The 16,658-nt window shown below is 30.1% G+C and overlaps 1 protein-coding gene across 1 annotated transcript in view; it reads left to right on the top strand.

The window, feature by feature from the left end:
• The window catches only part of LOC131851205 (glutamate receptor 1-like), a 75,830-nt gene extending 68,112 nt beyond the window's left edge, over positions 1 to 7,718 (top strand). Inside the window, exons 12-17 of the mRNA XM_059201663.1 lie at positions 845 to 933; positions 2,390 to 2,540; positions 3,901 to 4,088; positions 4,448 to 4,550; positions 4,900 to 5,166; positions 6,627 to 7,718. Of these exons, the coding sequence (XP_059057646.1) occupies positions 845 to 933; positions 2,390 to 2,540; positions 3,901 to 4,088; positions 4,448 to 4,550; positions 4,900 to 5,166; positions 6,627 to 6,695 (867 nt within the window). The 3' untranslated portion in view covers positions 6,696 to 7,718. The remainder of the gene's footprint in view (positions 1 to 844; positions 934 to 2,389; positions 2,541 to 3,900; positions 4,089 to 4,447; positions 4,551 to 4,899; positions 5,167 to 6,626) is intronic.
• The last annotated feature ends 8,940 nt before the right edge of the window (positions 7,719 to 16,658 follow it).

Genomic DNA, 16,658 nt, shown 5'->3' with positions numbered 1-16,658 from the left:
AGACGGCAGAAAAACTCATAGTTATTTCCAATATATATTCATCAATCATACATTACAATCAGTCGTTCTTACGATAGTTAACATAGTAATTTTTCATCACCTTCTCAAACTATTACACCCTTCTGTCATTTTTTTGTGTCCCCTTTTCGCGGGAACCGAATGGCTATCAAACTGGCAGTGTTGCCACACTCTTTATCACACTAGAACGGTAATACAATTAAAATTATTATATATACCGAGTATATGTATATGTACAAGGGCGGTTTTATCGCTAAGACAGACAGTGACAGTGACTTTGTTTTATACTATGTAATGATAATTACCTTAGTGTTCCGTATTGTTTATGTAATATACAAATTTCTTGTATTAATAAAGTTTTGTTTCCACGACTCTCAATCATTGAAGAGTTTAATTTCTCTCTATAATGAGATAAGTTCGATATTATTCTCATTTCTTTACTAAGGACTTTGTATTCTTTAAAATAAAGTTTATATTATATAACTACCTATTCCCGCGACTTCGTCCGCGTGGAATTTAACTATATTTTTATAAAACAATAGAATTTTCTAATATAAAAGCAGCTTAAGTTATTCCTTATTATATTAGCTATCTGGCAAAAAAAGTCTCGTCTAAATCGGTCCAGCCATTTTTGAGATTAGCCGGAACAAACAGACCGACAGACAAAAATTATAAAAAATGTTATTTTTGTGTATGTACCGTATTTATATTAAAATGCATGTAGTAAAACACGGTTATTTCTATATTACAAACAGACACTCCAATTTTATTTATATGTATATATAGTGTGTGTACAATAACGAAAGTATAAATTACAATGTTGCAGACTACGGTTGTCAATGAGTTCAACTTCTGGAATGCCCTGTGGTTTTCACTGGGCTCATTCATGCAACAGGGTAGTGAGATTACTCCAAGGTTAGTGAATATATAAATATATTATTATCTAGTATATACTCGTACTATTTTTTTTTATATATGATAATGGAATGGTCCTCCCGCCTGCGCTAACGGTTTACGCTGGCGGGACACCAGCGGAGGATGATAAAATGAGCATGAGGTGAGGTCAGTTAGCCCATCGACACATTCAACAAGAATTTTTATCATGATGGTTTCCAGGGGGTACCGCGTGAAGGTCGACCTAACATGGTACATTGCTAGCAATGGAAGTTACTAGTTCCCATTACTAACAAACTCCTTCCCCCCCTAAACTCCTACTATTGGATTACGAATCCTTATAAACTAATGAATAAAATAGATAGTGGACTGTATATTTCAAAAAGAAAATAATTAATGAAAATGGACAGGAGAAATACGATTTCACCCAGGAAGAACGTCTTCCACATTCCGATCATCCAAGTAAGCAAAGTAACATCTAACATACTCACCTTTGCTCAGGAACGTTCGCGATGTGTAACACAGTTTAGTGGCCATGCACTGTAGAGTGTTTATTTTAATAAAAACAATTATAGTGAAATAATTAAATAAATATTTTTAATTTTATATAGTTAAAAATACGGAGCGTCCTTTTGTTATTCCATTCCAGTTGTTATTTTCAATTGTTTTTTTTATTCTATATTCGAAATTTAAGTGGCGACATGTTTTTATTTGTGGCCAGTATTACCAATCACCCTTTGCTCCAGTAAGCAAGCTGGTAATACAACCTGCATAGACTAAGGAAGTTCGTAGTACATTATGTCATTTTATAATAAAATAGCTAACATTTCATTTAAGTTAAACATGCTGATACTGTGTTTAAGGACATAAGTTCAATGTTTTGGTCCGTAAGATATATTATAACGTTTACTGAAATTTTACGGTTCTAAATGACCAATATTTTTTCTTGTTACTCTTAAACTCTTATAAAACTGTTGTCTAGTACTGGTAGCATAATAGCAGCTTGATGAGAGTATCATCATCATCAGCCCACTATACCGCTGGACATAGGTCTCTTCCAAGACACGTCACTGGGCACCATCTTCAGCTCTTCTTATCCACTTACTAACCCACTACTCTACACTACGTTTGCATACTATGAGAGCATTACTATTCATAATTGTGTTATTATTGTAATACAAATTGACAATTGCAATTACGCGATGCAATTGCAACACAACACGAAACTGTCAAACATAATAATAAAGCCTTTTTGTATCCATTTGTAGTTTTAACAAATAAAAGTAGAAATGTAGTTAGTTTGTATTTTTTTCCTTATGATCTACTTGTTATAATTGCAATTATGCTATTTGTTGATATGGTTGAAGGCCTAAAGATCAAACTTACATAATCGCAAACATGTTAAAATTGAGTATCATTCAAATTGAGTAAAATATCACCACGTAGTTAATATATTTATATTAAATATTTCTTACAGATCTGTGTCTGGAAGGATCGTTGGATCAGTGTGGTGGTTCTTTACGTTGGTAGTGATATCCTCGTACACCGCAAACATGGCGTCGTATTTAACACTCGCACGCATCTCCGAACCTATTCCATCTTATGAGAAAATAGCCATGTGCCCTGAGGTAATACACTCTTATAATATAAAATGAAACATTTACTATCACAGATTAAAAAAATATAACATATTATGTATTGAATATTAAAGTATCATATTTTATTTTTTAAGTTATATTTTTTTACAGTATATTATGCTTTATAATGCATTTGAAATAATAGTGGTACCTATATATTTTTTTATTCTTTTTAATATAATTAAGATATTATTCTATTCAAAATTAAGGTATATTGCGTTCACACCTTAATATAATTAATTGAATTTCAACGAAATGGGATCCTATAACGATGTCAATTTTTTTAAAAACAAATCGAATAGTTTTTTGCATACTATTCTTTAATATTAAACCTCAGAAGAAGGACCTTATATTATTTTTCATATTATGCTAATATTTTACATTATGCAATTTCTTTTCTAATTACTTCATGGTTAAAGTACAAAATTGTTTACTCTCTATATACGTGACTGTTACACTTTATGGTACAGCTACAAATAAGTATAAATTAGTGCCGTAAAAGCCATTCTCGTATATTCAGTTTGAATTTAAGCAGTTCAATAGTGGGTAATAAACGTTAATCGTTAACCCGCTCAGGAAAATCTAACTTTTTCAATATTCATTTAGTTAAGAAATAAATTTCTTTCAAATTGTTATCTAAAATTATATATCCTTATTACTATAATTGTAATGGAATATTCAGACGTATTGTTAACTGTTCTACATTAAACAATATTACTTATATTTCACTGAAAATATTCCAGATTCGACAGACGAATCGATCGTCGTTTCGTTGTCGTATGATTTAGTCCATAATCGATGTTTTTATATTAATAAAAAATATATATAATTAACATTTTTTATAATATTTTCAATACTTTAACTTTAACTTACTTTTCAATACTTACTGATAGACTATGGAGTTCCGAGTCACATTATTCAAGTTAGAGAGGTGTCATTAGGATATACTAAACTCTATGATATCCACAACATTGTTTAGTAAACAGTATTCACTACTTTCAATTAACTTGTCCATTAACTTATTTGTTAGTCTCAACAGAAATTTAATAAAAATTTACAACTTTTCCAGATAAACAAAAACACATGTCTGGCGAGATTTCTTAGTAATTATATAATATCAAAATACATTAGTATCATAATATAAAAAGAGTATCAAAATAAGATATATAATTGTATGTATTTAAAAAAAAATACCATCTTTTTTAAAATACTTATAAATCTTTCTAGTAGTCAATATTTTGTTCCAATTTTATCATCCTACATTTTTACATTACACTCGCATTGTAATTTCAATTCAAATTAAATGATAATTAGGGTTTAATTTACTTATCTTAAATGCATCATGTTTTAGGACACTTCAGATACACAAAGGAGTGTTGCAATCCATCAAGATATCGCAGCAGATGAGCATGGCTGGCTGGCTTTCCTTATCGACAAATCTGGTAAACCGGACTACAAACCTTGCGAGATGATAGTGACTATCACAAACACTGGTGTTAAGGACTTCGCCATTGCACTGCCCAAGGGATCCAAGCTTCGGTGCGCATCTTTGTTGAATGAGTAATCTTTGTTAAGCTACTGCGATGGTTGCTTTGCATTTTTTTAACTTATATTGCGAATTTTGCGCGTCACAAACTATTACAATCATTTCAGTTTCCCCGTAAGTTATATCTAATTCACTTAATATTTAGACATCCTGTCATTCATAACTTCATTCATTGCTAGGGTATATAGGAATTTACTATTAAAACTTAAAAGAAATATTGCGATTAATTTTAGCGATCTGATGACTATGTTTTAGAAATACCCAAATTTTTCATTGTATGTTTATTTTTAATTATAATTACATTAATTTTGATAGTATATTTAAGGTATTAACTATTTGAGATTTTTCGTAGGGATGGCATCAATTTGGCTCTGCAGTCGTTAAAGAATGATGGAGAAATACAAAAGCTCGTTCGTAAATGGTTCACGAAGAGTGAATGTGACCTTAACGAACCGGTAAGTTCATTTATTAATATTATAGGAGATGATACTTCTCTTCTTTCTTCTTCTTGTTTATATTTATATTGTTATTTTATTTATACTGGTAAGTCATTTTTTATTGTAAATATCAAAAATATATTTTTTATTACTAAAACAGTGTAATTGCATACTTTTAAATTAATATTTCAATTTTTACCATTGAAATTAGTATTTTATTTATTATTATTTTTATAAAACAGCCATAAAATATTAAATTTCTTTCATAACAATTTTATATTACATTTTACTATTGTAAAAACCAATGCATTTTTAGACTATTTAATATATTTCTGATCCTATAATAATTCAAGCTTCTTTTTGACAGTACATCCGTGGAACTGAGTTGTCGTTGAACCAAGTGGCCGGACTGTTCTATGTGCTTATGGTGGGTTTGGCAGTCGCTCTATGTGTGGCGCTTCTAGAATTCTGCCATCACGGCAGAACTGAGGCAGCACGTTCCAATATACCACTTGGGACAGCCCTGAAATCCAAAGCTCGCATGAATCAGCGGCCTGAAAGCAAAACTCCACCGCAACGTACCCCGCAGCGCGAACACGACCGTCTCGGATGGAATGGGGGCGCCTTCACTGGTGTAAGTAATGTTTGATAACGTATATATAAATGTTAAATCTAGAACGATATATTTAAGTAAACCTCTCTTTAGATTATTCACTAATAGTATATTTGCGTTTATTTATTCTTTTTTCGTAATTTCATTCAAACAGTGTCATTCAAAATTTTGAAAAAAGAATACCTAACATATCATAAAGTTATGCAGATTCAATTTTACTAAAGATAACGGCTGTATGGGCAATGAGTCTTTGCCTTTCCTATAAGGATAAATAAGACTAAAAAATATTTGCTAATACTCGCCTATAATATAAATTTGAGTAATAACTATATCATATTGTGTTCTTTTTACAAAAATAAAATGACATTTTAAAATAGAAACAGCTATTTCTCTTTTGAATTTCATACTTTCATCTCGACTGTTATCATAGAAAATACAATACAAACTATTTACGAAATGTCTAACAATATTTACATAGGTCTTATTCTCATCTATATATACTAAAGTAGCACTAAACCTATTATCACACTAATATTTCTAAGCCTTATCTAAATACGTGTGGGTTATCTCTCTAAATACCATTTCATTTATTAACTGTTATTGTATTAAAAAACATTGTTAACAACAATATTTTTGTATTTTTAAGTAAGTTTCAAAACACCATATAAGATACCGTATATATAAATAAGTAATAAGTAATTTTTCAAATGAAATCATATATATTTATTAATGTTAAATTGTAAACTGTCCAATAATTGTGAACTATATTATACTATCAAAACAAAACATACAAACCCGTTGGACTGTTATCTGGGATGGGTTAGTTAGAGGCATTATCAACTGTCAAAGTTGTGATGAACTTAACATTTGACAAGCACATTTCTTTAGATATATTTAAGCGTAACAGAAGGCGAGCTTACCGCCACTCGGATTAATTTTTGATTTCATATCAGTGTTTCAAGAGTCAGAAAAAGTCAGTCGAAAATGTGAATTACCCACTATTTTTTTGATATGATCAGATTTGTACTCACGATCTCTTAGATGTAATTCAGAATAGTAGATACTGGGCTATGACGCTATCGCTACTGTACTGTATTTACAATATAATAATTTGTATATAGTTTTATTCTACAGTGAAATAAACTTAACCTAAAGCACTTCTAAATAGTCACACTTAGCTACCGCTCATATAGAAATATTTATCTCACAAGAATATCCAGGAAACTTGAGTTTTGCTCATTTAAACAATTGTAACTTTACATTTTTAAATTGAAATGTGTGAATACAAACTACCAATGAACTAATTCATTAGATTCAAAATATTAAGCTATATTATTGTCAAGTTTCATTAGAATCCAGTCAGTAGTTTTTGCGTGAAAGAGTAACAAACATCCATCCACCTAACCACCCACACAGACAAACTTCCGTCTTTATAGTAGGTATTAATAAGATAAGTAATAATAATAATATTTTTTTAACAGTACTACTCGCCTGCCAACCAGATCGGTCAAGAGGAGACGGCGTTGCACGCTAGCTTTACGCAGGTTTGATCCTCAGCCAGGGACGCTGGTGTCGTACGCCGACCGTCCCACTCTAAGCAGCTTTCGAGCTCAGTCGACCTCTACCAGCTGTAAAGAAGATCGACTAGATGACAGCATACTATCTATCGGTACTACTGCACTATGAAAATATAATTTCTCTTTGAAACCATTGGAAATGTATTCCTAAATTGTCAGTTTTTAAATATTACGTACTGCTTTCGAATTGTATGGTAATTTTTATGAGTATATATGATTTCGTTTTCTCTTTCTTTACAGTGAAATGTTTGGTTATATACCAAATTGTTCGATTACGTTCAGAATGTTAGAAAAAATTGACGTCATTTATTAAAATACACGGTACCGATGGATAGTCTATTCAAAGTGACCGACTAATGCTATGATTTATGACTGTGTAACTTTGAGGAACTGCCTTTAAAAATCCTCTAATCAAAAATGTATGAAGTCTTAAATATCTTTTACGTATATCCCCGGGATAAGGACTTCCATTCTTGGTTACAGGATCTTTTTGATCCTGTACTATGTTAATATTTTTATCACTATAATGACGAACTCTTCAGTAATCAACTTATTTACAAGCTTATTTCTTACTTTTGTTGAGGTTTCGTCGGATAAATATTGCATTTAATCTTTATATTACATACTTGAATAGAAATAATCGAGCTGTGAATACTTTTTTTTTTAGCAATGGATGTCAAATGAGATTTGATAGTCATGCAAAATTGAACAGAAAATAAAAGAATTTAAGACTTATATTCGATCGTTATTGATTAGGATTGATATTGAGATGAGATTGTGTCAATACTGAAGGTGCTTATAAAGATAATGTTCTAGGAATGTCTGCTAGCAAAGCTGCTTGTATTCGTAATCACTATCTTCATTTTCTACACTTGTTTTATGTGTGTAATGCAAAATGTTTTTCAGTCTACACCAACAAGTTATCCGAAGAAACCTGAAACAAAATATAGATAAATTAGAAAACTAAAATTGAAAATGATTCTAATGAAATTTTAATCATTTATTATAATGATTCATTAAATAATTTCCATTTCAAATTGCTTTCCTTCTTGGCAAGTTTCTATCAACGGTCTACACAATTCTTTCAGCTGATAAATCCTTTACCACAACTTATGTGGAATGTATTTTGACTGATTGGGTACTTGGTTGTTGTATAAAACCAAACCCAACCTGCCTTCTTAGACAGGTAAACTAATCGTATACAATTCATAAAATACGATCTCCATTTAAAATCGATAATGTTATTCACTTTCATGAAGTCCTGGTTATTATTACCAAGTAGATAAATATCAGGGTCTTATACTACGAGTACGTGTTTAGTGTGTAAAAACTTTTTCAATTAGGCAACATAAATTAAACCTTAAATTCTAAAGTTATACCAAGTAGTTAGATAAAGGTTAATTATGGGCAAGCTACTGCCGCAAATGATGTTAACTCTTGTTACTATTCCAGTACCTAACAATTTAATGGATTCGCAGGATACGATCTTCAAATAATCGTAGTAGTTACCTTCTGTGCTTAAAAATAAGTTAATATTGTTCATCGATGTTGTTACAATAGGAACATAGTCATTAATCACGATGTATGCACTTGCAATCAATATGAATATTTATGTGTTTTTAATATTTAAATCAAACTACATAAAAAATAGTAATGTTAGTATAGTATTAGCAGCTTCGATATATACGAATATTGGATGTAATTCTCTGTTTGTATTGATGTCCCCCGTGTCCCAAAAATCCAATAGTAAAAATGGATTTCATTGTAGTTTTAAAACATATTACATGCTATAATATTCTAGTGTGAGGAACATTACAATTGGTATAACCTTATCAAATCTAAATGTAAAACTGTAATTGTTTAATCCATTTTAGTGATCAGTATATAGATTATAGTAGTAAGTAATTACATAATATTAAAGTACTTAATTCTAAAATAAATTTAATGTCATGTACTGGTAAATTTACTGTGTGATAATATATGAATTATTACAGTTCATTTTATCATTAGTTATTAGATAGGCCTTAATTGTAATTGCATGTAATCGTCAACTGAACTTCATTTCAATGATATTAATCGTATGTGAAACATAAGATTCAACTGTCTGCTCTTCAATATTAACTGGTATATTTAACATTTGTTTTATTACCGATGCATTGTATATAATCATTTCTTCCATCTTATTTAAGTGATGTTTCTAAGTATTGTTATTATTAAAATATGGCCAAAGGCACGGTATAAGTCATATCAACCAAAAGTCTAAGAATAAAATTCTTTTCGTTTTTAATAGATACTTACTAAAAGCTATAAGTTTTTCCTTATATTAACTTCTTAACTTATGCTTCCGTCCTACTATAATATAATTTATTATTGGGATTGAATCTTTAATAATATTCTTTTAAACTATTTCTAAAATTAATTTATTAACACAGTTAAATAATTAACTCCAATGTAAACCAAATTTACAACAATACATTGGTAAACTACGTCATATCTTAATGTTTTTCATATTAACTGTGTTACGACAGGATACTGTTACGATGTTACGATAGATACCCGTTTCATTCTTATCCCGTAACGGATCTAATGCAAAGACACATGAGAAGATAATTTTAGTGATAGTTTTAGAGGATGAGTTAAGAATTGATCTCATTGACTATATTCATCTTTTCAAAGTTAGCGTAACAGTGTGGCCTCATTTTAGTTTTATATTGTTGCTAATATGCCTAATTTACATTAGCTAAAAAAATTACTGCTGCCGCTAACATTTAAATATAGAATTCGTTTGACACTTATTAAGCTGTTAATTGCCAAAGTAATTATAAATCGACGCTATTGTTTGAATATAAAATTGAAAATCTTTCTTATGCGCGCAGTTATATAAGTTGTAGGTACATTTTGGTAAATTGTTGTGCCAATCGCTGAATATAATGTATTTTATAATATGAACAAAAGCGAACCAATACCAAATGGAATGGGAATAATTATATAGTGTATGCGGTTTACATCCGTCCGTTAGTGAAGGCTGATCTTTTCCCCTCGGCGCACTGTTAATATAATTTGAAGCGTATTTATTCTGTGGCACTGACCAGTAACTTATTAACAATTTCCATGGAAATGTTGCATTATAACTAATGTATACGGTTATAATACCGTATTAATATTTCCAATTGAATGTAATATTCACAGTTTGTTAGGTCCAAAATTACCTATTACTCTTTGTTGTTGAAAAGCCTGTATTTAATATTTTGGTATATTAATTTATTGAAGTTTAATTCAATGGGATATTTTACAGCAATATTTAACAGTTTTGTTTCACAAATACTAAATAAAATACATTCAAAATAAATAAAATAAAAACAAGGCAAACATTATACGTAAAAGAAATGTATAAAATAAATGATTTTTTATTTAACAGGCAAATAAAAGCTTATACGTTGAGTATAAATCATTTTTCAAATGTCATATTTGCTATGATAAACGATGCCTAAATTTTTAAAATACATAACGCGTTCGTTTCGCTCTGTGCACAATAAATCGTCAATCCATTACAGCTTTCATAATACATGCTCGAAGTAAAATGCAACACTTCTAACAGCGTCGGCTCTATTTTCATTATTTTCTATCGCGTTCCGTTATTAAATGTAACTATATATATATATATATAAATATATATATGTATACATTTCGCACACTTATTATAATACTGGCTTAACTCAAAAATTACAAATTTTGGAAATACCACTTTGTAACTGTGGTGTTAAGTCTAATTTCAAAAATTTTTAATATTGACTTACACCGGTATAGTACTAGATATGCGATATATATATCGAACATTTAATACAATACTGTCATAACTCAAAAGTTACAAACATTTGGAACTAGACTTTAAAATAACAATACTTAAGTCTATTATCCAATAAAATTGTAATTTGAAATAATGCAGTATTAAATTAAGGGTGCGTATGTTAAACTATTTATGTTTCGGTAGTATTAATATAAATGTATTGTTAAGTTAATATTATTCTTCAAATGACTGATTTACATAATCTTTTCATTGAATATAATATTTAGGTTTAGGACACATTTTAATATGTTAACGTTATAATAAATAGGTGTGTCAGTCATATTTGCCGATATCCTCGCAGTAATTACTGCGTACGATTTAGTATTAAAATAGTATTTCATGGGATACATATATAATTCAATGTCTGAACGTGTACTAACTACATATTACTATAATTACTCCATATGTCAAAACCTAATATGAATGTTTGTTGTAATGATCAAAAATAAAGTGATTAACACCCATAGGAGTGTTTTATTTAAAAATACACCATTTTTATTTAGACCTTTATTAATAAAAATGTAAATAGTTATTTTTCAGGTAGTAGTAATAATATCTCAAAACAAAGTACTCAATGTTAGCGGAATGATTAGTGGCTTTATTTGTATGTTTTGTTGTATATAAGTTGTTTATTAAAATTAGAGTAAATTTCAGACATATATAGTTATTTAGAAGAGTGTAAAATAATCAGCAATCAGAAGTACAATAGTTTATAAGAATGTCTGCAGAAGAAGTCATTTTGTAGTTTGTTTTCCCGCGCAAACGCAATGCGCCACAGATTCATAATATTTCACGGCGCGCAGCCGCAGTACAATGACTAGCGCGTCATGGCAGTATGTGCGATATTAATACTATGAGTAACACTCAGCTATATCTAGACAGAGCTTGCACCCACGCTAGATAGAGCTACTGTTATGAGTACCAGACAACTGATATAAAGAAATACATAATATACATAAACAACACTCAGACCAATACAAATAACATACTCCATAAAACAAATGTATGTTCCGTGCGAGGAATCGAACCCACGACCACCAGAATTCAGGCGTTGTACGAAACCTCCAGATCACCGACGACATCAATAAAACAATATTTTAAAATAGTGAAAATCAAGTGACTTTTTATATTATTATTATTATAGTATACTTAAAAATTATATATTAATAGGTAGTTCTTTTTATGTAAATACATACATAGACAAAACTCAGACCGATACAAACAAACATATTCATGAAAAAATCGAACCCGCGACTATCACAAGTCAGGTATTGTTTGAAACCACTAACTCACCGAGGCCATCAATAAAACAATACTAGAAAATAGTGGATATTAAGTGACTTTTAATATTATTATTAGCTTTTGCTCGCGGCTTCGCTCGCGTTAATTTATCCCCTTAGGGGTGGAATTTATCAAAATCCTTTACTTAGGAGGTGGCTACGTCATAGTAGCTTTATGCAAGCAAAGTCTCAGCCCGATCGGTTTAAAATTGATGAAGTTTCATATAAACTTTCGTCCCCTATTTTATTCCTTTAGGGATAGAATTAATCAAAATCCTTTCTTAGCGGATACCTACGTTATAACATCTACTTGCATGCCAAATTTCAGCCCGATCTGTCCAGTGGTTTGGGCTGTGCGTTGATAGATCACTACGTCAGTCACGTTTGACTTATATATATTTAGATTATAGTATATTAGAGTATACATAATAGACAGATAAAAATAGGAAATGTATATAATAATTTATACACATTTTCATAAAATTATTACCTAATAATTTTACGATGATGTGTTTATTTTTTGCTATAAATACGTAGATACATTTTTGTAAATACATACATAATATACATAGAAAACATCCAGTCCGATACATACAACTCTACTCATGAATAAAAATGTTTATACCGTGCGGAATCGAACCTACGACTATCGGAAGTGAAGCGGTGCTAAACCACTATACCACCGAGACCGTCATACTGTACAACCTCTAGTAAGTATATACAAAAATATCGAATACAAACTATGTATGTACATTCCGTAAAAAGGTGTAAAATTTTCGGTCAATTGATACCGGAAGTAGAATAGTTAATTCTATCATCTTTCCCTTACATACCTCAAAGCGTCAGAACATAATGTTTGGGATGGTCTACCGAGAATTCCACCCACATTACATAATGCAGTTAGAATAAAGCACAAAAAATCCGCTTTGATCCCGGAAACTGGCCGCGTTAAAGCCAAGTTCACGCATCTGTATTACAGGCGAGAAAACGACGTAAATGTTCGCGAAATATTCACAACTATTTACCTTATCGCCGAACTAGTTGAACTACACAATAAAACTTAAACAACTTTTCTCTTTATCTCCCTTTTGTTATATGTATACATAATGTAGCTTTACGACCGTACTGGCGTTTAACGTACACTCTCCCTGGTTCAATTCCCGTATAATACTAATATTTTAATAACATTATAAACGCAATAATTTGTAAGTATGTTTGTTTTTCTTTCACGCAAAAACTACTGAATGATAAAACTTTACAGTAATATAACTTATGCATCAGAACAACACATAGCTATACATTATTTATATTATTAACCGGGTCTTAACACGAACTAATTTCATGGCAAATAAAGGTATTTACCTCTCTCGACGTTTCGACTAGGTTGCACTAGCCGTGGTCACGTGACTGGAGTAACAGCGATGTCAATGTAGATAGGTGACAGCAGTTGTTTCATCTGCCGTCCTAGACACTAGGTAAAAACCTGAATTTGCCATTTTTAGTTTAGTTAAGAGATAGGTTATATTTGATATTGAAATTTAATGCAGGAGAACCTGTGGGTACAGTTAGTTTGTAATAATCGAGGTCATCTAATGATTATTATAATTTAATCTTAATTTGATATTCAAATGCATTTTTCAAGGAACTAACATTACCGCAGTATTATAACTATGGAGATGAATAATTTGGATCAGACTTTGTACACTTTTCTTTACGTAATTTTTAATAAATAAAATATAGTGACTTACAAATTTTATTATTTTCATTTAACGGGTATTGTATTGTCTATTAAACACGGTTTATTTTTTTAAGCTAGTATTCTTAGTTTTCGAGATTTATAGGTTACTTTTGATGACCCGCATTGATTGCTCTCGAATGTATTAATATAAAATTTTGCTTTTCAATTTATGAAAACCGCACGAAACATCGGCAGTTTTTGAGATTAACGTAAATATACAGACAGCTTTTGAGTGAGACTTTACTATAAAAATGGAAATACTGGAATTGCTGTTCAATGAAAAAATCTGTTAAATCGTATTTATTGAGCAAAGCCTTACTAAACCATTACTTAAATATCAAACGTGCATGACAGTAGTTCTAGTAGTATTGACGGGACTTTCAGTTAACATTAGACATAGATACCTATATAAGTAAACAATATAAATAAACTTATATAAAAAAAAAGAATTCAGTTCTGTATCTAGCCAGTTCTTTTCAATTAATTATGTATACTGAATTGGACGGTAGGGAAAAACAATTAAAACAAAAAAAAAATACGTTTCTAAGCAGCTAAAATGTCCTACATGAATAAGTGATTTTTGATTTGAATTATTTACTCCACACTATTACAGTAAATAATTATAAAAATGTTCACAAAGAAAAGTTAAAATGTTATCTTTAACGTACATAGAATGTTAATAAATAACTGACTTTAATAACAGAGGGAGAGATTACCTACCTATTTCGTAAAATCATGACTAATTCTGAAATACAAATGTATGTAGTTCCCAAAAATGTATCCCACATATCAGGGAAACTGCAAAATTGATTAACTTGAACACTAACTACGCCTGTTTTCACCTTTGAACGTAGGAAGCTGCAGATTTTAGGATAAGCTTCGAAATTTGTATGTTCAATTTGTAACATTTTGCGAGTGAATAACAGGGGTTATGTATGGAAAATTTAGTTCTAATAATATATGCAATATAGCTTTTAGACATACTCGTAAGTAGCAGATTTAACGTAACGACTTATGCACTTTAAGCCTATTACCAGCGTACATTATTCATACACTAGTAGTCGAATTATAATAGTTAATATTTGGTTTGTACGTTTATACAACTTGTGACCCAGGTGTGTATAAATTTATGATTTTTTAGTTTCTTTCGTTAGTTTATATATATGTTTATTTGACATGTGGTTTAGCAGTTTAGTATTCCGCTTTACCATTATTAGAAATAGATATTTACACGGGAATTGAACCAATGACTAGATGAGAGAATATATTAAATCACTGCGCTAGGATGATCGTCAAAAATACATTATGTTATACGCTTTACTGCCAATGGTCGCGGATTTGATTCCTTCTACTGCACAAAGTATTAACGAATATGATTGTTTTTATCGGTCTGGGTGTTTTTTATATATAATATGCATGTACTATAATTACAAAAAAAAATATCAATGCATTTGTATCAGTCATCTAGTATCCATAACACAAGCTTTAACTAGCTTAACTTGGAACTAGATGGCGATGTGTGAATTGCCCTGGTATTATTATTATTATATTAAGTATGCTTTAATTCGTTACAATATATGGAATTGTAGTATAAATTCCTGCATTTTATAGCCAGGTATGGTTTTGACGTATTAATAATTTTCAATTTCGACGTTTTCACATAACTGTTATGTTTTTGGCTGACGATTTCATTGCAAGTTGCGGCCAATTAATTCGACATTTAAAATGAGCCGTATTCATGCTAGTACGGATGTAAAATATTCTTAAATGACAAATTTTAATATTTTAAAATCAGATAGTTAACAATTTATGTATTGTATCATTTTTAACTGCATACCTTTAAAAATGTTGGTACTTATATATTGTATAATTACCAATATATGAAACGTTGCGTTACATGTATCATAATATGATATATGTATGAAGATGTATTTCTTATTGTTATTTTTTAAACTGAACACAGTTTACAAATTAAACAGAGCTAAATATGGATCAGACAACTATATCTTTCAGCTAATTTCTTTATATTATACATCATATTAATAACATTGCGTTACATACATTATTAATAAAGTAACTATATAAAGAAATTTACCTTTAATTTTTTTATAATATATATACAATATTTAATAAAATAATATGTAAACAAAATTATTCTAACTGTTATTCTTACAAATCAAACAGAGGTAATATGGATCAGACAGCAATGTCCATACAGATAAGTGGGTTGTAAAATCCACCTGGGCACACAAAATAATTATTATAAAATTCAAATATATTCCTATTGATTTTATTTAGTCAGAACCCTCAACGTGAAAATGTATCAAATTTTTTTCTTTATACTTAACGTCTACGGAAAAATAAGAGCTCCTTAATAGCTCCGTGGTATTAAGTTGAAAGAAAAGTTAGTGTATAAAATAAAAATATTGACTCGAGCATTAGCTACGTCATTGAACGGCAGTGCAGGGTGAATACAATAATCCTGTACCGACTATTGGCAACATGAAAAAGCAATACTTTTATTTAGGGTACATGTTGATCTTGTATAGGGTTCATTACTGAAAGGCTTTTAAGCGGACCTTAACAGTATATTTGGCTGTGTTCAGTACAGTCACCATTAACTTAATTGAATTCCTTTCGGTATGGTATGACCAAACCGAATCAATATTCGTGCCAAAATGTACGTTGTTTTTTGTCCCTATGCCTTTTTAGTACGAGAATGGTACTTTTGGAGACCGTTTCGTTTAATTGTTATGGCAGTGATTAAAATGTTATTAAGGGATAATGTTAGATGCAGGGTGTAAACGGAATTTTATGGTATTATTAAGGACCTTAAAAATGCTTTCACTTTAATTCGTACGTACTATATACCTACAATATATTACATATTACTCTTATTTATATATCTTTTGAACACAAAAATATATACACGGCGGACTGAACGCCTGATGGCATTCTCTACCAGGCAACCGTCGCGTCACTTTGATCAGTGGTAATAAGGCAGTGCATTTTAATAATTAATATTAAAAAAAAGAACAGATAAATACAGAAAAACAATATATATATATAAA

The sequence above is a fragment of the Achroia grisella genome, unplaced genomic scaffold (assembly GCF_030625045.1).
Source record: "Achroia grisella isolate CSIRO2021 unplaced genomic scaffold, CSIRO_AGI_Agris_v1 utg1173, whole genome shotgun sequence".
NCBI classification, from domain to species: Eukaryota; Metazoa; Arthropoda; class Insecta; order Lepidoptera; family Pyralidae; genus Achroia; species Achroia grisella.
Note: the sequence above shows the minus strand (reverse complement) of the source record. Positions and strands in the feature narration are given on the sequence as shown.